Source organism: Peromyscus californicus, unplaced genomic scaffold (assembly GCF_007827085.1).
Source record: "Peromyscus californicus insignis strain IS unplaced genomic scaffold, ASM782708v3 Scaffold_11__1_contigs__length_118956290, whole genome shotgun sequence".
NCBI classification, from domain to species: domain Eukaryota; kingdom Metazoa; phylum Chordata; class Mammalia; order Rodentia; family Cricetidae; genus Peromyscus; species Peromyscus californicus.
In genome coordinates this window covers 47,573,172-47,596,355 of record NW_026294402.1, presented here as the reverse complement: position 1 = coordinate 47,596,355, position 23,184 = coordinate 47,573,172, and the positions used below count along the sequence as shown (strand labels likewise).

Here is a 23,184-nt window from a genome sequence, read left to right as displayed (position 1 = left end):
GTACACACACACACACACACACACACACACACACACACACACACACAAACAAAGCACACACACAGAGACAGACACACACAGACATACACAGACATACAAAGGCACACACACAAAGGCACACACACACACACACACACACACACACACACACACACACGCATGCACACACACATGCGCAAAATAAAATCTAAAAGTAGAAAAAACAAACCTCAAAACAGAATAAAACAGACTTGCATAGATCTATTCAGCTATGACTTAATTTTTTTAATCAGAAGATTATGTGTAAAAACATAGCTACCAAGAATAATGGCTATAGACCATTTGTATTCTCAAATGTATAGATATTAACTACAGTTGTTTATTTAAAAGACAAAACCTATTAACATATATGGTGAATCGAGCCTCAAAAATCTTCATAGCTCCTTGATGATGCTTAGAACTTAAAGTTTTTCTTTATTTTTCCTGAATCTTTGAGGTTCTGTATGCCTGCAGGAAAAATTTGGTTCAGGGGCATTTCCCTTGGTGTGTTACTGTGTTACTATGAGTACATACCACATAATACACTGATATATGTGTATTCATGTGTGTGTGCAGATTGGTATCTGTCTAGCCACCTGTCTTCCTTGTTTAAACACTAAGATATATAGAATTTGAGATTACCACCTGATACTAGAATCTAAAATGGAGTCAGGAGTTTATTGTTACAGCAACATCATAGTCTTTACCAGAATCATTGCCAGGTTCTCTTTAAAATTATATCCGTGTTATAACTGATACCTGCTAAGAGACATTCAAGCCAGTTTGATGGCCTAATATCCTTGTTTGGTTGCTTGTCTAAGGAGGATAGATAATTTTGGAGTCCCTGCCTCTTCTTGCCAAATATGAAGGACAATTGTAACCCTCTCATGAGGGTGACATCATCTGACTTTGATTGGAAGACTTTTAAAAACTAAAACTCTTTGTTTTATTCTCCCTATTAACTTTGTCCTACAATCTGTGGGAATGTGTTTAACCTCGTTCTCCACTCCTCCCAACCCCAGGTTCTGCACATGTGTTTTCATACTTGTGAGAGTGTTTGAAATCTGCAAAATAAGGATGCTAGCTTGGTATTTTTGTGTGTATTTAGTAAAAGGACATAAAACTTAACCAATTTTTAACATGTAGCATGATAGTTTTAACTGCCATATTGTTAGGCAACAGATCACTAGACCCGTTTTGTCTTGCAAAATTGTACCCTAGACCCACTGGCCATATTCTTTACCCCCATATTCCAGCTCTCTGGCATTATGGTTTGGATATAATGTTTCCCAAATGTTCATGTGTTGCAAACCACCAGTGTAACTATGTTCGAAAGTGGGCTTTAGGAGAGTGATTGGACATTAGTCTCGAGTCTGGTGACTGGATTAATCCATTGAGTGTTTATAATTTGATGGACTATTGGGAGATGATGAAAACTTATGAATTTGGATAATAAAAATTTGGAGAGGATCAGTATAATGAAAACTGCAACAGAATATTCTGCTTCCTTGGAGGAGAGGATGTTCTTAGTATGACTGTCTATATGACAGCACTACATATTACAATATGCACAGAGAATGCTCAGTACCGAAGAACAACATTGTCAAGGTATTTTTGTACTTGTAAACTAGTGTCAGTGGTTAAATGTTTAACAGCTCATGAAATACACCAGTGAAGGATATGAGCATATATATGATTTATATGTCATATAATATCAGCAGGTTTATTATTATGTCTTGATGATATATGGCTAAATAATAAAATTTCATGGATGAAATATCATCAGGAAAATGCAAGTATAATTACTTAGAAGACTGTGCTCAAAATGTACAAAATGCATGCCTTACTGTTACTAGTGAATTCAGTTGACAACAATACAACTAAAGTAACAAAATTTTATCACTGCCAAAAAGTAAAGGATAATTGTAACCATTCTAAGATAAGAGATTGTGGTTTAATTACCAAGGTGACATTTAGTTTTAGATTTTTGATTTTTATAATTCTTAATAATTTGGCTAATAGAGTCCCAATAATGACATTTTGAGAGATAAATGGGGGTGGGGGATGATGTTTGTCTCTCTAAAGAGAAGTAAAAGACTGGTGGTTTTTGGATGAATTTGTGATATCTTGGTTCTCTAGAGTACCTGAGCCATTCACATTTGAGAATCATAGCTCCAAGATTGATTCTCCAAATATCTTACCTCTTACCTGCAAATATTTTACCTGTTAAAGTATGTTGTGCTCAGTTATTGATACTCTTGGAAAATTTGTATTTTCTCACAACTGTAATACACATGCCATTACATCAGAGTCTGCCATAAAGTTGAACAGAGTTGGTTGATATGTCATAGATAAAATGGTCTTATTTCCTGCAGCTTCAAGTTAGTCAGAAGGTAGTCAGCCTAGTACTTCTCTCAGAAGTGTCACATGCTGGTGACCTCATTCACACCTGATACGGTGTCAGAATGAAGTAAGGATGTGTATTTTACAGATGAATGTAATGCCTGGTACTATGAGCTTGGTTCTGAAGGAGTTAACACTGTGTACTTGTGTGTGTGCTTTAATCTTAATTACTCTTGAAGGAAGCTACCAAAATAGTGTTGAATATGTTTCAGACACGAAAGGCTCAGGTTTTTAATTACCAGTTCTCATGGTAGCTTCCTCTTTTCTTTTTTCTTTTTTTTTTTTTTGAGACAGGGTTTCTCTGTGTAGCTTTGCGCCTTTCCTGGAACTCACTTGGTAGCCCAGGCTGGCCTCGAACTCACAGAGATCCTCCTGGCTCTGCCTCCCAAGTGCTGGGATTAAAGGCGTGCGCCACCACCGCCCGGCCCTCTTTTCTTTTTTAATCCTTGTTGGCCTACCTCAAGTTCCTAATCCTCAGAAATATGCTGTCAGTCTTTTTTTCTCAGCATTATTATTCGAAAAGTATTTTTATTATGCTTGCTTTACCATGTGAGATGCTAAATTATTTGACTTTTCTAATAGGCATTTCTTCCCATTACTTTTAACCATGGAATAAAATTGATGACAACTTCTGTTAGATTTTAAAACTGTTTACAGAGATCTCAGGAGTATATTGCATAGGGGTATTTCTATACTTCTGCATTTCTTAATAAATAGAAGAAAGGGAATATGCATGTGGTAGAAGCTTCTATAATCTCTCGTTAGGAGTGCTAAGAACATGTACATCTCCATCATTATGCATTCAAAGCAATAAAAAGAGAAAGGGCCTAGAGTAAGAGGAAGTGCTTTCCTAGGAAGAAACCAAATAACTGCACCACTGTGTTGGGATTGCTTTGTGATATTAAGCTGTACCTGTGAGTGCTAAATGTGACTAATACAGATGTTGTGAAGCTATTTCCTGGAGGGAAGAGAGAAGCTCCCAGGACTCAGAAAGTAAACAAAACTCACAAGATTCAAAGTGCCTCACTCCTGCCCACCCCCTAATGCATACAGTAATCAATTAGAGGAGAGACTGCACCTTAACAGGGAGCTCCAGGGATGCAGCTTTCTGCGACTGTTTTTTCTTTTATTATTATTTTTTAAAATTTATAATTTAATTTAATTTTACATATCAGCCACAGATTCCCCTGTCCTCCCTCCTCCCACCCTACCCCCAGCCCACCCCCCATTCCCATCTCCTCAAGGGCAAGGACTCCCCTGGGGATTCAGCTCAGCCTGGTAGATTCAGTCCAGGCAGGTCCAGTCCCCTCCTCCCTTCACCCAGGCTGAGCAAAGTGTCCCAGCATAGGCCCCAGGCTCCAAACAGCCAGCTCATGCACTAAAGACAGGTCCCGGTCCCACTGCCTGGGGGCCTCCCAAACAGTTCAAGCTAATCAACTGTCTCACTTATCCAGAGGGCCTGATCCAGTTGGGGGCTCCTCAGCTATTGGTTCATAGTTCATGTGTTTCCTCTAGTTTGGCTATTTATCCCTGTGCTTTTTCCAATCACGGTCTCAACATCTTTCACTCATATAAACCCTCCTCTTTCTCACCAATCGGACTCCTGGAGCTCTACCTGGGGCCTGGCCGTGGATCTCTGCATCTGCTTCCATCAGTCATTGGATGAGAGTTCTACCACGACAGTGTTTGGCCATCCGATCACCAGAGTAGGGCTTTCTCGCAACCATTGCCAGTAGTCTATTGTGGAGGTATCTTTGTGGATTTCTGGGGACCTCTCTAGCACTTTGCTTCTTCTGGCGCAATCGGTTAGCGCGCGGTACTTTATATGACTTTTACCCATGCTGGGATGAACTTTTTGGTGATGTAGCTGCTTTGAGTCGTCCGTCCTCCTACAAGTAACCCCTCACCTGTGCTGTTGTAATTCCAGGAAATTACTGGTTTACTGAACTGGACTTGGGTGGAATAGCTATTTTGGTCTGTCACCAGTGCCCTGTCTGGAGTGAATAGGCAGGTGTTCTATTCTCCCCACAAGTCACACAGCAGTAGATATTTTGATTCCTCAGAAATTTGAAAATATGTCAGCTCAGGATTTCAGGTCCTGTTGGCCTTTCTAGAATTTTTAACAGTCCTCTTATTTCCTTTCTGTTACACAAAAGCATTACTACTTTGATCATTTGTTGAGAATCCGCATTGACTACCAAGCTTTGTGCAGGGCACTTTATATTATTTTCTCATTAGTCTATAGACTCCCTCATTAGACATTAATACTGTTTAAATTCCCAGAAAATAAACCCTCTAGTAAGGGTGTGATTTACCTGGTCAAGCTGCACAGCTGCAAGGGTAGAGTCAATGTTTAATAAGTCTCTCGGTGACTGCTGCTGTTCCTCTGTGTTCTCTCCATACACATGCTCCGATTTGTTCCACATGGCTGTCAGGTGGTTAATGGGAAAATGCCTGGGTAAGGGAACCAGCATCAGTTAAAATCCAGCTGGCCTTCTGTTTCTTAGGCTGTGGACTATGGCAAGGGACTCTACCTGCTTGGAGAAGGCGTGGGCAATACTTTTTCTAATTATGTTTCTAGTTTCAACCTTGCACTACACAATCTGTGTCCTTTGTCTTTGCTCATGCTATTTATGGCATCTTTCAAAACACCCTTTTAGGGACTTCTCTGGGTGTCTCAATCCCTTTCTTGTTTTGTTAACCATAATTTAAACGATGTTTCTCACAGGAAGCTTGTCTTCTTATCTGCCACTACCCCAGTCCCAGTGCCAGATATAGCCCTCCACTAGCTAAACTTCCATAACATTTCAGTTATAAATAACCTGTAGAACATGTATTAATGTCTTCCTTACATTAGAATTATATATGTACATTACAGACTCTGTTAATGGAGAAGCATGTTTTAGAGCATGGGCCAGACTTTTCCAGACTCAGTTACTATGTATTCGTATGTGTTTATTGTACATAGGAAGCACTCAGTAAATAGTTACTATATAACTAATTTAGAAGATGGTTGTGGTCTGTTTTTCTGTACCAAGTAAGATTTGATCATGCATTTCTTTCTAATATTTATGTGAGAAGACATTCATATGTTTCAAAGTTTATCTTTCATATCTATAACTAGCTTTTCATTGCAGGATTTATTTCCAAGCCTAAAACTATAAAAAATGTAGAAGAAGATCTATATCCATCTTCAGAGATATTTCATCAACATACTAGAGTACAGATTTTTCAGTTTGTGACTCTTTTGTGGATGTTGGAATTTTTCCACAAATAAAAGCTTCAGGAATCATCTCTGTTCAAAGTAAACTAGAAACTCAAATATATTGTAGCAATCTTAAATTACTTTACTTGTTACTAAGCAAGTACTAAGTATAATTTTTCCTCTGCTTCTATCTGCTTTATAATCAAAAGGGAAAATAAATTTGCCAGTCATCAAAAACACCTGAAAGACACAAAAGTCTCATGAGGAATAATCAAAATATTAGGGATTTTAATATATGTCATTCTGGAATTGTATTCTAAGTGACTTGAAATGTGTCAGGAAATAATGTTGGGTTCTGAGGGGGAAAAAACTTAAGCAAAACTATGTGGCAGTTTTTAATGAAAGCATAAACTTAAATAGCTAGTAGGTTTAAAGACAGCTTAATTTATGTTTTGGGAGGCAGGGGTGAGGCTATGGAGAGGAGAGGGAGGAGAGAAAGTGGGAGAGAATGAACACAAGAGAACTGTATTTGCTTTTAATGTAGATAGACACTGTTCATAGTGTCAGGCTTCCTCACTGATGATGTTTCTGGCCTCATCTTCCAGCTGTGCTCTCTGACATGAGCAGTTGTCTAGAATCAAGAGTGAAAGTCTCTAATCAAAATATATTGGAAAGGGTATGATCCACCAGAGTTTTTCTTTTAACACTGCAGACAGTAACATAACTCTAGATTCTTAACATAAAAAGATAGGTTTTTAGAAAGAGAGAACTGGCCGGGCGGTGGTGGCGCACGCCTTTAATCCCAGCACTCGGGAGGCAGAGCCAGGCGGATCTCTGTGAGTTCGAGGCCAGCCTGAACTACCAAGTGAGTTCCAGGAAAGGCGCAAAGCTACACAGAGAAACCCTGTCTCGAAAAACCAAAAAAAAAAAAAAAAAAAAAAAGAAAGAGAGAACTGTTCAAACTCTGGCATGTTTGTCAGGCAGCTCCACAATATTTCCTATACTGCTTTCTTAGACTGTATTTAGCGATTCATATTTATTTATGGATCTGATATGTACACCTATGTTTTATGTTTATTAACTCTCAAATAAATCTGTACCTCTTTTAGTCATGTTTTCTGTGCCTTTTTTAGTCACTTGTCAGGGTGATTGTTACTATAAGTCATGGGGTTTGCACCTAAGTACTAACATTAAACTGACCCCTAATGACTTACTGGTCTACCCATCGTTTAGTGTATCTTTCAGCCTCAGAGGTACTTGTTTTTGCAGTAGATGGCGTTTACAGAGACCCATAAGGAGCCAAGGTGCAGGAAATAAGAGACAGTGGAGTACCCAGTCCTAAATGGGACATCTATATGACACCCCTTTCTCCCAGACTCAGGGACCAGTGCAAAGCAGGGATGGAAAGATTACTGGAGTCTGAGGCAGTCAGTAACTATAGTGAACAGTGTTTTCTGAACACAACAGGACGTTTACATATGGGAACTCACAGTGGTTGTGACAGCGAGCTAGTTGTGCAAGCTCAAGTCAGATAATATCCCAGCATGCAGTGGGAGGCCGGCACAAGGTCTCACCCCTAGTGAGGAGTGATTGGCATTTGGTAGCTGGTGGGGAAGTGGGAGTCCATTTTCTTTAAGGGTGTGGCCCTTGGTAGGTCACACTCAAGAGTTTAACACAAATTGGACTTGAGGGTGTGAACAAAACACAGTTGTGTGGGTAGAGGGAAAGAGCAAGAGTAGGTGAGTGGGTGAATATAATCAAAATACATTTGCATAATTCTCAGAATCCAAAAAATTATAAATGACAATAGACATTAAAGGTTTTTTTTAAAAAGAAACTTAATGCATGGGATTTGTTAGAGTATTAAAAATTATAGGCTATAAAATAATTCCTTTGTTTCTTAACTACTTATCTGTGAGAGGACAGATTTTCTTCTTATACTTTAGGAACAGTAACACATTGTAGCAGATTGGATGCCGCCAGCCATTTGTAACTTGGAAAAGTATAAAGCAGTGTTCTTTGATTTTTTTGAAAAAAAGTATAGTTTTTTTTTTTGTAAAAATGTACCATTTGTGTTAATACATAGTTATTATTATTAAATGAGTTAATTAACTATTTTAACTTCTAATATAACATGCCAGTGTCTATTTTCTTCACATTAGCAGGAACTCCTTTTGATCTTTAGTTCTACTTAAGTGTGAAGATGACCTGAGACCAAACAAATTGATAACTTCTTATAGCTAATTCTGCCTTCATCTTCAGACAGCATATTCCTTTATGAGCAACAGACCAGAAAGTTGTGAATGGCACACCAACTTCTGTTGCTATCTTTATTTCCAAATAAGTGGTAATAGTTTGCCATGGCTGTACTGTTTGTTGCTTCTAATGGCACTTTCCCTTCTCTTCTCTCCTGATGTGTGTTCAGACCTTTTATTTTTCCCAGGAAGCTTTCTTAAGAAAAACACTGGGGACTTTTGCAGAAGTGGTCAATCCTTACCTTCTTAACTGGTTCCTCATTTTCTTATATTCAAAGATTGTTGAGAGGACCATTCATTGTGTAAGAGGATTTCTGCAGTGGCTTGAGCTTGTGCAGTTGTTTTTATGCTATTCTGAGTGGTGATTCTGTTTCTGGGAAATCATTAATCACTTGAATAAAAAATCATTAAGTTTGTCATACTTGATCTGAAAAAGATTTATAAAGATGTTAGCCAAAGGAAACTTATTTAGACTTTCAAATTTGAATCCTATTTATATTTTTTTTGTTCAGTTCAAAGAGTCCATGTACCAGGTGGCCAAACTAAACTTCCAGAAATCAATTTTAGACAAACGATACTTATGCTTTGACTGTGTGGTCGCTCCCTCTTGCGTCATTTTGTCCTTCCCACTCTCTACCTGTGGTGCCTCTTTTCCCTCTCTCCATCCTCTGCTCCCCTAATGTTCTTAGCCACGTTATTTCTGCACTTAAATTCCAGGGATAGAAAGAAGTTTCTTGCAGATGTGATTGCATTTTAAAATTTAGGCTTTTGTAATCATAAAAATTTAGGCTTTTGTAATCATAAAAATCAGACAAATATGTTCTCATTTTTGGTCTTTGATATTTCCAACTAATATTTTTGGTAGTTTTGAAATGTGTGTGTGTGTAGATAAGAGTAATGAGACAACTTGGTATTTTGTTTTGTTTTGTTTTTTTTGATAATTGAATTACATGGAAAAAGTAAAACCAATAACTTCTCCCTGTAGCAAGTTAAACAAGCTCAATAGAAATATAATTTCTGGATTATATTTTATTGTAATTTTGAAATAAAATAATACAGTCTTTGCAAATGTTGAAGTTCTTGAAGTCTTGTTTTGAGGCCTTTATAATGAAGTCTCTCATTTAGGAATATCAGAAGAATATTCTATTTGAATCTATCATGAAACATGACTATTATCAGATGACTTCTTATATCATGATTCTCTGTGTTGTCTTAGGCTAGAGATGAAGAGGAAGCCTTTCTGGACTGGAGTGATGAAGATGAGGGTGGGTTTGATCCCAGCACACTTCCAGATCCAGATAAGTACAGAAGTTCTGAAGACTCTGAGAGTGAAGATATAAAACCTCAGATGAGGTATGTTCTTCCCTTAGTGAGTGTCATGAAATACAAATTTCACACATAGCTTCCTCCTATCATAATGAATTCAGTGACTACTGAACTATTACTTCAAGAGGTTTTTTTTTAACCTTTAATGTCCTATAAAATCTACTTCTACTTGTTTTGCATGTGTCTCATACTCTTCTGATCATTTCAAGGACTTTGATTAATATTGCATTTGTAATTCCTGTTATCACATATAGCTGGTACATGAATTCTGTTTTCTTATTCTTTCCTTTTTTTTTTCCTCCTCCTTCTTTTTTTTTTTTTTTTTTTTTTTTTTGGTTTTTCAAGACAGGGTTTCTCTGTGTAGCTTTGCGCCTTTCCTGGAACTCACTTGGTAGCCCAGGCTGGCCTCGAACTCACAGAGATCTGCCTGCTTCTGCCTCCCGAGTGCTGGGATTAAAGGCGCGCGACACCACCGCCCGGCTCATTCTTAATCCTTTATACTTGAGTAGTTTATAAAGTAAAGTAAGTACAAACAGGCGGGGTTTTATTTTCATCAACTCTTGGTGGATTTTGATGAAAATGCTATGAAAAAAATTATTGCTGAAAACCTGGGTGTGGTGGTACATACCTGTAATTCCACCACTTAGGAGACTGAGAAAGGAGATTCACCATAAGTGAAAGACCATCTGGGGCTATACAAGTGAAGTGAGATCATGTCTTTAAAAAAAAAATTGGGCTTGTGAGGTGGGTCAGCAGATAAAGGTACTTGCAGTCGTTTGATCCCAGAGAAATACATGGTAGAATGGTAGAACTGACTCCAGTAAGTTGTCTTCTGACTTGGTTCTATACAGTTCAGAGACTAATCTACAATATTATCTCGGGCATGCCTCTCTAAGGCAGCCAGATGAAGTTCCTAATAGAGGAGTCCCAAGCAGGGCAAAGTATCGCCTTGGGCAGGACTCCCAAGTAAAAGGACAAATAGCAACACATAGTGATAACATGGTCAGATCTGCCCCTCACAGTGTCCAGCAGAAACTGACTGGGGAGGTGTAAGCAGTAAGCTGGAGTTCCCAATTGCATTTTCTCTCCATGGATGAGCTTCTCACGGCAGAACTTGTCACTCATCTTTCCACTGCAGGCATTTTCATGTTAAAGTGTACACACTAGTATCCCACCTCTGTTGGAAATGGTTTATCTTCTAGCTGTTCTCAAGGGTGCAGTATTTTTACTCTTGAGCCTTTGCTGTCGTCACAAAGTTGGTTTGGGGTGCCCATCCCCAGGTGAGGAGTCTTAGAGGACTCTTGAACAGTCTCAAATGGCACCAACAGTCTTCCAATATAAGGTATATTACAGGCCCCCTCACATGAGCACACCCTCTACAATCTCCCACACAAATGAAAGAATGAGTGAATACATAAACATAATTTTTTAAAAATCAAAAGCCTCTGAAATTTAAGAAAGGAAGTTACACTTTGACATTTTTTTCATATCAGCAAATAAAACAATAGAAATTTTCTATGTAAACAGTCACATTCTTTCCATTTAAAACCTGTTCATTTGACTGTCTATTATCTATTTGCCTGTATGCCAAAATTAAGTGAAATGTGGTAAATTGAATAATGGTGTGACTTACTCAGCATTTTTTCCCCTAGAGTACTGTGTATTATAATAAGCTTATATTGAGTTTTTAGGTTCATGGTTTGTCTAAATCACAGAATAGAAGTTAGATAGCAATGACAGATAAAGTTAGTATTCTTGATGTGAAGACAGTCAATGGTTGATGGAACCCTTCAGATGCTAGCCCAGGGAGTCTAGAGTTGAAGTAATAGGCCACAGAAAACAGTAATTTGTTTTTAACCAAGAACAACACTTTACAAAAATTCTCAGAAAGATTATCTTCTTGGAAAAACATGCTGTAGAGAGACACTGAGTTAGTCTTTATTCAAACTGTGTGCTTATTGATAAAAGGAGAAATTTACTTATTTAAATGTACTGATGCCAGAAACTTCAGGGACTTGCTATTGGGCAACTAGCTAGTAAATATACCCACATTTTAGAGTGTTTCCAGATGCTAAATGACAGGCATATTAGTTTTACTAGTGCAAAAACCACCAAGGGTAAAATAGTTTCATCAGGCTTTAGAAAAATACGTAGATTTTGTGCTGTAAGAGTAAGTGATTTAGTTCAGGCTGTGTTCCTGATATTTAGAAGTGACTTCTGAAAGTAAATCTGCACACACTGCTTCAGAAAGTTCCTTGGTGCTTGGGTGTAACAGTCTAAATGGTCCACATGTTACCTTAATGTTCTTGTAGAAAGGGACCCCCCCCCCCCCCAGGTGTATAGGATCTCTCTTTTGATAGATGTAGTTTGGCTTACAGCATGACTTCAGCTGTTTCTGTGTAATTTAACTCAGTGAGAGAGGGTCATTTGGTTCTTACAGTTTGTTCTGCAGTCATATTTTGTATGGTTGCTTGACACTGCTTTAAGATAGACCAAACCTTCCAAGGATCAGCAGTCCTTCTAGAAGGACTCTGTTAATCTCGTGTGTGTATGTGTTTGCGTGTGTGAACACATGTAGTCTAGTCTTCTCTTCTTATAGATAAAGAAACAAAACCTTTAAGGGATGGAATAATTTATGTCCATGATCACAAAAAACATTAGTGTAAATGAAGCACTGATTCCCTAGTTTTACTTCTTCAGTCACATTACGTGGGACTGCCGTGACCTGTAGAGAAGTTGGTCAGGAAAACTGAAGACACATTTGATGATACTTGACTGAAGACCTGGGTCCATGTACTGACTAGCTTTAGGATTGTTGGTATTCTTGTTCAGGCAATACAGTGTTTGGGACAATGGGGGCTATAGGTATTAACACTGTGTGTGGTCACCAGGAGTAGCACATCCCTAATCTCTGAGTTGAGATCAAAACTGTCTTTAGCTATTGCTAGGTGCTGCTTGGGGGTTGGGTAGGAGTGTTTATAGTAGTTCAGAATCACTGGACTATGTAGAAATTCGTCCACAGGACTAGATTCGCTGGCAGATACGTACCACTGGTGCTTTATGTCCTTATGGGATATATGTTTAATTTATATTTCTTTTCAAGTAGCCCAAGTCATGTTTCTCAACATATCCTCTATCAATCAAGTGGAATTGATACACAATGTAAACCCTATTTATCATTCCCTAGACTAGAAAGCAGGGTTTATTATAAGGTACAAATAGTAGTCTATATTTAGCTAAAGTATTCAGAAGACTAAAGATAGTAAATTTAATAGTAATAATTGCTGAAGCTACTACTGTTTACAGAAATAATGTAGCCACAGGTGTCCTATGTTGTTCCAGTTGGGCTTCATCTTGTCTTTGCCTGTTGCCGACTTGATGATTACTAAGCTTTTGTGCTACCAGCTCTTGGGTGTTCTCCTTGCATGTTTACAGATTTACTTGCTGTGCTCTTTCTGGGCTCCACCAAGTATCAACAATTCTCATGCTGATCTGATTATCATGACTCTCAGAAGCTTATTTTTTGGATATAAACTTGGTGCTTCCGAAGATGAGTTCAGTCTTAAGGGACTCGATAGAACAATTAGAAAGTATCAGTTAGTCTTGAACTAGTATGAATTGGTTTCATTTGAAAGTTTCCTGTGCTTTGTTGCTGCTCATAAATATTCATTGTAAGTAACAGTTTTGTCTTTCTACATGGAAAGACACTTTGTCAGTAGGAAGAAGGCAGAAGCAGAGCCAGATTTAGTGAAGAATGACTGAATCTGTGGTCAGTAGTTCTTCCCCAGGGAGATCTGCCAGGATTTTAAAGTTTCTGCTTCTGTCCTTCTTCTCAGGTCATTGCACAGCTGCAGGAGAATTTGAACTATCCCCAGGCCTCTGTGGAGTTATCCAAAGTGATGTCTCTTGTGTCACTCCAGAGGGTTCTAATGTTCATCATTCAACCCCTTTAATTTAGCACAGCAGAGACACAGCTCTTGCTTAGTGTGGTCTCAGTAACAGTGAACATCATCTGGCCTCGAGTTCCTTCTAAGGCTCCAGCATGGAAGAGAGGGGAAGGGGATAAATATAAATGTACTCAGGTGTGAACTTTAAAAAAGCGTCCTAGTTTATCTTCAGCTGAAATGAAGGCAAGGGGCAGGAATGTGCTCATAATACAGGAGAGGCTGGTGCTGGGTGAGCCAAACTCTGCCTCAAGCCCCAAGTTTAGTGTATTCTTTTTCGTAGCAGATCCAAACAGAAAATCTTGCTTTTTTTCTCTGATTCGTTCCTCATTTTCATATGTTTTAAAAGATTGGTCCAATTTTCTCTGGCTTTTCCTCCTCTTTCCTTTTTGGGCTTGTGGAAGTAGTTTAGGTAGAATACATAGCTGTTAGGGTTTCTTTTTGTTGTTATTACTAAAACAGAGACAACACAAGTTCCTAGGAAAACTAGGACTTTGTTTTGGTTGACTTATTGGTGACGTTCTTCATTGGTCTGTTATGAGTGCACAGTCATTTGTTCTTATCTCTAATATGTTTTGAAGCTTCTTTATCTTGTAGCAGAAAAAGGCTAACTTAAGCAGTTGCCTTTGGGATCATAAATGATTTTCCTTTCAAGTAGCCCATGTATTGAAGTCACAATGCTTGAATGATAAAAAGTATTTATGTCAGTGGCTGAAACAACTATAGTAAGAATGTTTTGCATTGTTTAATCCACATTCTCCTTAATTTAAGAGCACTTGTCACACTTGTCGGAGACCCAGGTTCGGTTCCCAGCTCCCATATCAGGTGACTCACAGTTGCCTGTAACTCTGGTTCCAGGAGATATGTTGCCTTTTTTTGGCCTCTGCCAGCACTGGCACATAAATGGTACACGCAAGTACATGCACATAAACACCCACACAAAATTAAATAAAAAATAACGAAATACCAGATTTGCTAGTCTCTTGAATGTGTGTCATTTCTCTCCATACCTTCTTTCTACAAAGAATGGTTTAGTGCCTGACACGTGCTATCCATAATAAATGCAGACACAGCACAAAAGAGTCAACAGAAAATACCATTCTTGCACTTTTGTGGAGCTTTTAGTTCACTTGTGGTTATAAAGAGTTAAGTGTGAAGTATTGAAATTGTAATGCATGAATGTTGTGATTTGTATGCCTGGGGGTGTGGTAGGCCTGGCAGACATAGGAAATGAACGTGGAGAACACGTCAGTGATGGTCCTCACTTGAGCCTGGTGGATCAAGGAGAGTTCCCTGAAGAGAGTAACAACTGAGCTACACCAGAAATCTGAGGCAGACAGAGGTGGGGTGGCAATAGTCCTTTTAAACTCTTTTGGTAAGATTGTTTCTTTAGCTGTGTCTCACAAGATAAGAGATTTGACTATTTGCATGCAGTATATTAATTCTTGCATATCCAGTACTATTCATCATGTTTGGTTCATGGCCATTCTCATGTGAATTGCAAATGATGTAAAATTTTTCAAGTATTAAATATGATTAAGAAGAAACACCTGAATGTTCTAGATATTCATTCACTATCTAATAAAATTGAGTATTTAATATTTATAACCTTAATGTTTCAAATGAAAAAGAAAATATTAGGTTCTTTCTATCTTTTGATAGTTTTTTTGTTTGTTAGTTTGTTTGTTTGTTTTTTGAGACAGGGTTTCTCCGTTTAGTTTTGGTGCCCGTCCTGGATCTTGCTCTGTAGACCAGGCTGGCCTTCAATTCACAGAGATCCATCTGGCTCTGTTTCCCGAGTGCTGGAATTAAAGGAGTGCGCTATCACTGCCTGGTTTTTTTTTTTTCCTTTTTGTTCTCTTTTGATCTTTTATTTGTAGACTATAGCCTTGAACTAAGTCTGGTTCCTTTATAAGAAATTGCCAGGCTAAAGCAGAATGTTTTCCTAGCACGTGAAGGGCTCTGGGTTCATTATTTATTCCTGCAAAAAATAAAGGTGGGGGTATCCGTACAGGAACTGTTGTGTAGTGGTATATTTGGTAGGTTGTTCTAGATAGCGTAAGTCCAGTTAGATTTATAGCTTGTACTAAGACTCTTGTCACAGTTTAAACATGACTTCTCTACAGTAACTTCTGTATGGATGATACCTTAGCCTGTTTTGAGTAAATGGGTCCAATTCATATGTAATTAGCTGTTCTTTAACCGGTTCTTAATACTAATCAATAGATGGTCAGTGGTTTTTTTGTTTGTTTGTTTGTTTGTTTGTTTTTGTTTTGCCTTTTGTGTGTTTGGTTTTGTCTTTGAAACATCTGTTTGATGGTGGTTTTATCTTTGAATAAGTTGGATTGTCTTTGTAAATGTCTTAGTGAACTACTGTAATCTCTATAGGTTCTCTTAGTATTGAGTTCTGTGGCATCTCTCCAGTCGTTTTTGCTCAGCAACTTCTATTTCAAGATTTTCAGTCAGCTTTGTAATGTACAGAGGACTTTTCACAAGCATATATGCATCAAAGATGAGTTATGAGGAAGAAAAGATGGGCAGAAACAATTCTTCTATCCTGTGTGTGTGCATGTGTTCATATCTGTGTTAGGGCACGTGCATGCTGTAGTGCACCAGTGGATGTCAGAGGACAACCTCAGGTGCCTTAGTCAGGGTTACTACTGCTGTTACAAAGCACCATGACCAACAGAAACTTGAGGAGGAAAGGGTTTATTTGGCTTTATACTTCCACATTATAGTCCATCATTGAAAGAAGTCTGGGCAGGAGCTCAAACTGAGCTAGAGCCTGGAGTCAGGAGCTGATGCAGAAGCCATGGCGGGGTGCTACTTACTGGCTTTCTCCCCATGACTTGCTCAGCTTGCTTTCTTATAGAACCCAGGACTACCAGCCTAGGGATGGCACCACCCACAATGGACTGGACTCTCCCCCATCAGTCACTAATTAAGAAGATGCCCTATAGGTTTGCCTATAGCCCAAACTTACAGAGACATTTTCTCAATCAAGGTTCCCTCCTCACAGATGACTATTGCTTGTGTCAAGTTGACATTAAACTAGCGAGCACATCAGGTGTCAGTCCTTATTTTCTACCTTGTTTGAAACAGGGTCTCCTTGTTTGGCACACATCTCGCCTTAGGAGCATGAAAATTACAGACACATAGTATTGTACCTAGCTTTACACATGTTCTGGGAATTCAGTCTCAGTCTGAAGCTTACATAGCAAGTCCTTTATCCACTGAACCGTCTACCCAACCCTTCCTTTCCATTTTTTTTCTTTTAAAAACGAATTTTAAATCCTCTCTCTCTCTCTCTCTCTCTCTCTCTCTCTCTCTCTCTCTCTCTCTCTCTCTCTCTCTATCTGTCTCTCTCGTTTGTGTACACCACATGCTGTGTGGAGCCCCTGGAGTCCAGAGGAGATTGTTGGGTCTCCTTTGGAGGTGGAATTACAGGTAGCTGTGTGAGACACCAGATGTGGGTGCTGGAACCAAACATAGGTCCTTTGTAAAAGCAAAGACCATTTCTCCAGCTCATTTGAACTGTTTTTTTAATTGGGGCCAGGCATGGCACATTATAAAAAAGTAGGTTTGTTTTTTGTTGGATTTAGAGGATTATTTTAAATATAACAACACTTTCCCTTACACAGTCTAGGTGGGGTGTGTGTGTGTGGGGTGTGTGTGTGTGTGTGTGTGTGTGTGTGTGTGTGTGAGAGAGAGAGAGAGAGAGAGAGAGAGAGAGAGAGAGAGAGAGAGAGAAAGAGAGAGAGAAGAAACTGTTTTACTGTTTCCATTCATCTGATCCTCTCTGCTTGCTGGTTAATCTCATTGTGGCTTGGCAGATAGAGAAAAAAGGTCAGGTCAGCTTAATAATATAAATAATGCATGTCTTTCATTGAAGCCTGCCATCCTTTCACTTTATCTTCTATCTTTGAAATACTTGAAAACAGAACTATTTGGAGAAACTTCAAAGGCAGACTGGAGTTTAGGAAACCACCTTCTTGACTTCCTTTGCATCTAGGTTTTGCTTGTGCTTTCTACTCTGTCATTTAGTCACCCAGCCTTCATGGGTGACATCACTGGTGACATTGCTTTATGTGAGGGCATTTTATGTTTGTGATACATACACCCTGTCACTCCTTTGCATCAAATTTCCATTAATATTATTATATTATAATAATAGAATAGTCCATTAGTATTTTTTCTTTTTAGAATTTTAGGTTGTGTCCATGCTTTTGATTCTTTTTTTTTTTAAATCAGTATCAGTAATTATTTAATGAGCAACTTTGTTGAAGGCTTGAGTTGCCGCTCTTTTGAAGTCATTTGAAGAGTAATGAAGAGTAATACTAAACTTTAAGACTTAATTTTGTCAGATAGCTGGAACATTGGGGATATGTTTGGGTGCATGATGATCTTTGATATTGAAAACTAATCAGTTAAAGTAGTTTGAGATGGAAGCTGATGTATTTCCGGGGAGGACAAAATACTCTACATGTAGATTAGTAGCAAGATTTTCTAGCTTAAACTTAGATGATATTTCAATTCAATATGGGAGGAGAAATAATTACGTGTTTAAAGTTTCTGCATAGTAGAGTTGTTTTTAACCTTGACTCTGCAGATAAGTGTTAGAGCAATCTCAAAAATCTAGAAATAGCATAGAAAATAAAACTGTGGTTATTTGGGTAACAGGTACACCTCCGTGTCTGTCTGAAAGGGAGCTCCTGGCTCTTCACCAAATCCCCAGATTATTTATGAGCAACAACAACAAAAAGATTTTGCCAGTTTCAAATAATGTGTGGATTTTTAATGAAAGGAAATGTGGTCAAGGTATGATGTGAGAGTTGTGGTTTTTATACCCTTTTTTCCTTTTCACCAACCCAGATCTTTTCTGATTATTAGATTTCTGATCTAAGATTAATTTTTTTAGCATTTTCAGTTATATTTATAATAAATTCTAGACATCTTCCTGTGCTACATTCTCTTGCATAATTCTTTCTAGTTCCACCAGAAAATTGAGAATTGAGGCATTGAGAATGTTATGCATTCTTAGTACTGATTCCATAAGCATAGAAGTATTCCATTCAGTATAGAAGGAAACAGTAGATTTTATGGAGTACACTCTCCATTAGGTCTATTGCCATGATTTTATAAATTAAAATTTATAAGAGGAAACATCTCTGTCATAACTTACTTGAATCTGAAAGTGTGAAGTGTCAGTACATGAGGATAGGTACAAAACTTTTGGAGAATGTTTTTTAAATGAATTCATACCTGTTTATTTATTACTAGTTTTGAGGAAAGTTTTGTACAAATCGAGACCCTAACTGAGCACCGAGATGGCTGAACTTGGTCTACAGTAGCTTTCCACAGACAATTTAATCTTCAGGGATTTTGTATAAGGGAATATTTGTTTGTATACCTCTAAATACCTACCTCATCTTCTTGGCCATCAGACCAGTCTTCAGATTTGCTCAATTTCTTTTCTGTGCATTCTAAAAGAGAAAGAGAGGAGGAAAATAAAGAAGTTGAAGATGTGTATGGATGCTGCAATAAAATGTGTTCTTTCAGTGGCTCTTTGTGCTGGCTTTTGTTAGATTTCTAAGGTGTACAGTGATGTTGATCTTCTGTTTTATGATGGAACACACACACGCGCACACACACACACACACACACACACACACACACACACACACACACACATACACAGAGCCTTCCTCAGTGCAGGAGCTCTAATACAACACATCTTCTTTTCCAAAGTCAAGCATATGTAAACTATTTGCCCTAATATCCACGGGAGTTCATGCCACTATGCTGTATTCCAAGAAAGCACTGCATACAGCAGAGATTGACAAGTTTTCTTAGCAGATCTTTGTCTTCCAACCTAGATTAAAGCCATGTCTTATAACACTTGAAGCATTCTTAAAGCTTGGTATCGTAGTTCTAACTGAAACAACCTTGTACCCCAGTGAGTGTAGTTTTCCAGTTAAAGGACATTCTGATCTGGGTTGTTATTGTTGTTATTTTGTTTTTTGTTTTCCCAATCCCCTACATTATTTTAAAATATGCTGTTTAATGTGATCAGTTAATTATATTCACAACAGGTACCAGTTTTTCTTTTGTTCTTGCTATTGTAATATGTAATTGTCTCCCCCCAACCCACACTTCTGACTCCTGTAAGTACTGGCTAAAGCTTCCTAAGAACTGCAGCATAATAAACTTGTTTCTTATTGATGGAAAAGTATATCATTGAGTCAGTTTCCCCCTCTTTGCCTTTCCCTATTGTGGGAGTCCAGTTCCTACCTTTTGAAGGATTTTTAGGTGGAGGAGAGAGGGATAAGAAAATATCAGACAGAAAGAGAGACCTAGATGATGAGAAAAAAGAGAGAAACACAGGAGAGCTTCGGGAGGACCTGGGTCAATACCCAACAGGTTTATTTGAAAGAACTTTTTATGATATGCCAAGGGGAGAGGCAAAAGACCTCCTTCTTGCAAAATCAGAGCACACCGTAGAGCCATGTGCAGACTTCCAAACACCTGGTAAACATGCCTGTGGCCAAATCATCCGTTATGCAGCCCTGCTGGGTAAAGCAAGCTCAGATTCTCTCACCCTGAGTAATTTGGGCTCCCACACTCTATCAATACACGGGAATTTAAACTCTATCTGGTTCTGCAGAATGATCTCATAAACATCGATAGTACAAAAGTAGTTGCTCTAGCAAGTGGTGATATGTGAGCTACATGAGGTTCTATGAACCAAGAGACTACTGAATGTTTGCTCACATGCGTCACTCCATGTAGTTTTGGATATTGACATAAACTTTGCAACATGAGAAGAAGTATAGGTTTGGGGAAGTTAAGTCTTTGTTAAAACAACAACAACTCTTGGCTTGCCTGCAGTCAAAGCTTTGAATTTTAATTTCTTTTACAAGTTGTGGAGCTTAGACATATTACTTAAGCTCTGTGTGGTTTTCACAGTCAACCAAATGATAAAGCTTAACTTGCAATATTATTGTTGAAGATCTAATGAGAGTAAAAAGGAAGCTAGATATGAAATTCAATGGGGTCAGTGATGTATGGTAATCATTGTAATTAGTAAAGGTGAAGCTGGTAGGAGATTCTAAATCAGCATGCAATTGATAGACTGTAAGGTTTTCTGGAATGTCTCCTTTTATTATTTTCCATCTCAGAATTGTTCATTAAGTGCTTGATATTCAAAATGTTAGCCCCTACATTTAGAATAGTCTGCAAAAATATTCTACTGCTTTGGTTGAAATGAAAGATATAGTGAAATTAATGCCATGTGATGTATTTGATATGCAGAGAGTATGTCCATATTATAAAAAGAGGGTAGTGCCCTCTTTTGGTTCTTCAGCATTTACTTTATGCATGTAGCTATTAATAAACTAAAAATTGACTCATAGTAGGCAGAGAGTGAAAAAGAATGGACCCTAGCTCACATAGAGCCTATACTGCTGGGAGACAGACAGACCATAAAGAAACAAGCAGAAAGTAGGACACAGTCGGTCATGAGGGCCTTGAAAGAAATAACCGGTGAAGGCAGGATTGAAGTGCACTTTCGATGAAGTATTAGGAAAGCCCTCTCTGAATGGAGGTCTGAAGAACTGTTGAAAGCTTTCTCTAAAAACAGAATAGGGGGTGGGGTGGGAGGAGGGAGGAGAGGGGGATCTGTGGTTGGTATGTAAAATGAATAGAAAATTTCTTAATAAAAAATAAAAATTAAAAAAAGAAAAGAATGAATAATTTATCCTAGTATTTGAATCATGAATACTTTAGGCAATTAATGCAATTAAATATGTAACCTAATAGTATAATAATGATCCTATAGTTATCTGTATTACTGCCAGAGGAGATTTTCATCTACTTTTCATCCAAACACTCTTCTGCCTATTTATGTGTCCTGACTGATGCTAACTTCATGGTAGGTTATGCATGTAAGAATCTATAGCCATTCTAGTCCACTACAGGATCCAATTAGCAAGAAGTAGGCTAAAGGTGACACATGACTACAGGAAGAAGATGAGATGCTCTGGGGGCTTAAACAAAGGCTAGAATGTAATTTAGCTTATATTTTTTATTTCTTCTGTTGTTTATGAGACAGAATCTCATTATATAGCCCAGACCTCCAACCTGCAAAGCAACTTCCCTAGCCTCCCAAGTGCAGTGATCACAGGGGTGCACTGCAATTCCTAGCTTTTTAAAAAACTACTGAAAATAACCTATCATCCATTACCATTCCCCTGTTTCTGTGCTAAGTTAGGCTATCGATGGGAACCTCCCCCCCCGCCCCACACTGTGTGCTTTGAAGCTTTGTGGAATTACAAAGAATAATTAGCATGACCTAGCTACTTAGAACTTTGAATTTAATTTTTATTTCAAAGACTAATATAGGATGGTTACAGAAAAAGCAGAAGATATATGTATTAGCAAAAAAGCACATTTAAAAATAAACCTCCAAATCATTTTCCACACATAACATTTTAAAAATGTGGATGAGTCTTCATTCTGTGTTGGTTTCTTATTTTTTTTTTCAGTTTTCATAAAGAAAATTTTGCAGTAGCTAATTAATATCTCATGTTTAATTTTATAACGTATTTAATGAATTAATCCTTTAGGGTTGGATTTTGGGGTTTTTAACTTTCCAAAATTAAAAATAGCTCTATGTTAAATATCTTTCTTAAGAAATCTTTGAGCATACCCTTAATTATTGCCTTGGGCAAGATTCCCAGAAAAAAAATTCTGGGCATGCTTACTTTAAAACTTTTTAAAGGTGCTGCCAAATGGCGTACAGGTGAGAAAAATCACATTAGTATAAGTAAGTAACAATCCTAGGTGCCAAATGACTAATAAACAATTTGAGCTGTATTGAATTCAAGGGAAAGATCCATATTAATAGGCCAGTTGAGTACCTGTGTACCTTTGAAGGAAAGATGATGAAGCAGAGATGAATTTTAAATGCAAGACATGACAGCTGGGAAGAGATGCCTTACTCCCAATAGAGAGCGCTGGTGGGGATGCTGATCCAGTGTGCAGACTGGGGTGTCGTGCCCCCCAATCCTTTGTTGCTCTTGAATTTAACACAGATGCTGTTTTTGTTGTAGGAGGTACAATTTAAGTTGTCTGAAAATAATTTAAATGTTGAAGCCAGAAAATCAAAACTACAGAAAAATAAGTTCAGCTTCTAGAAGATCTCTGAGTTTGGGGTTCAGAGATTTTAGGAAATAAGAAAGTTATGTCCCATTTAAAAATCAGTTCATCAGTACATATTAGCATTTAAAACATCACATTCCACTTTTCTCTTTTCTTCATAATTACCAGTAACTAATTGGCTCAGGTGTTTGGTTTAGGTACTGTGAGATGCTTTTGTATTGCTATTTTCAGTTAAGTCACAGTCATTGGATTTCCCTCTTGCCGTCTATTCATATTACATATCAAATACAATGTTTTACTCTGTACTTAGTTGTATGATTTCTATGTATGAAGTCTCTATGGTTTAGATTATTAAAAGATTAGTATCTCTGAATTTTTTGACTTTGATAATAGGGGGGCTTTTGGTGCTCCAAGCTAAGCCTTCCTTTTACATTTTATGATGTGCTTTGTCAAGTGTACTATGGCCCTACCTGACCCTTGGCTCAAACATTTGAAGACTGGGGAAAGATGCCAGCACTTTCCATCCTTTATAGGGGTGCTGACAGGTTAAAATATGGAACTCAAACCCACATATTCTGTCCACCCTGAAGGCCACTAGCTGTCAGTAGCTGTGTGCCGCTTTACCCCGTTCAGTTCTTTGGGGTTCACTTACTTTATGGAACTCATATTGTGAATTTCTGTTTTGGAGTAAATTGCATTTTCATTTTTACAGCCTCAGTATCTTCAGGATGTTTTACCATCACTTGCTAAATGACATTGGTGATGTGTTGCTGTGTTGTTGTGTGAGGTTTTGTTTTGTTTTCCCCTTGTTGATGTGACCAAATACCAGACAATAAGCAACTTTAGGGAAGAATGGTTTGCTTTAGTTTGGAGT

General features: G+C 38.0%; 1 protein-coding gene across 3 annotated transcripts in view; it reads left to right on the top strand.

Moving 5' to 3' along the window:
- Ddx10 (DEAD-box helicase 10) overlaps positions 1 to 23,184 on the top strand; it is a 468,305-nt gene that overhangs the window by 157,356 nt on the left and 287,765 nt on the right. For all 3 annotated transcript variants that reach the window (XR_008222819.1, XM_052760354.1, XM_052760346.1), the window contains exon 17: positions 9,098 to 9,234. Coding sequence is in view for 2 of the 3 variants with exons in the window: in XM_052760354.1 (XP_052616314.1) it covers positions 9,098 to 9,234 (137 nt within the window). In the remaining variant the exon portion in view is untranslated. The remainder of the gene's footprint in view (positions 1 to 9,097; positions 9,235 to 23,184) is intronic.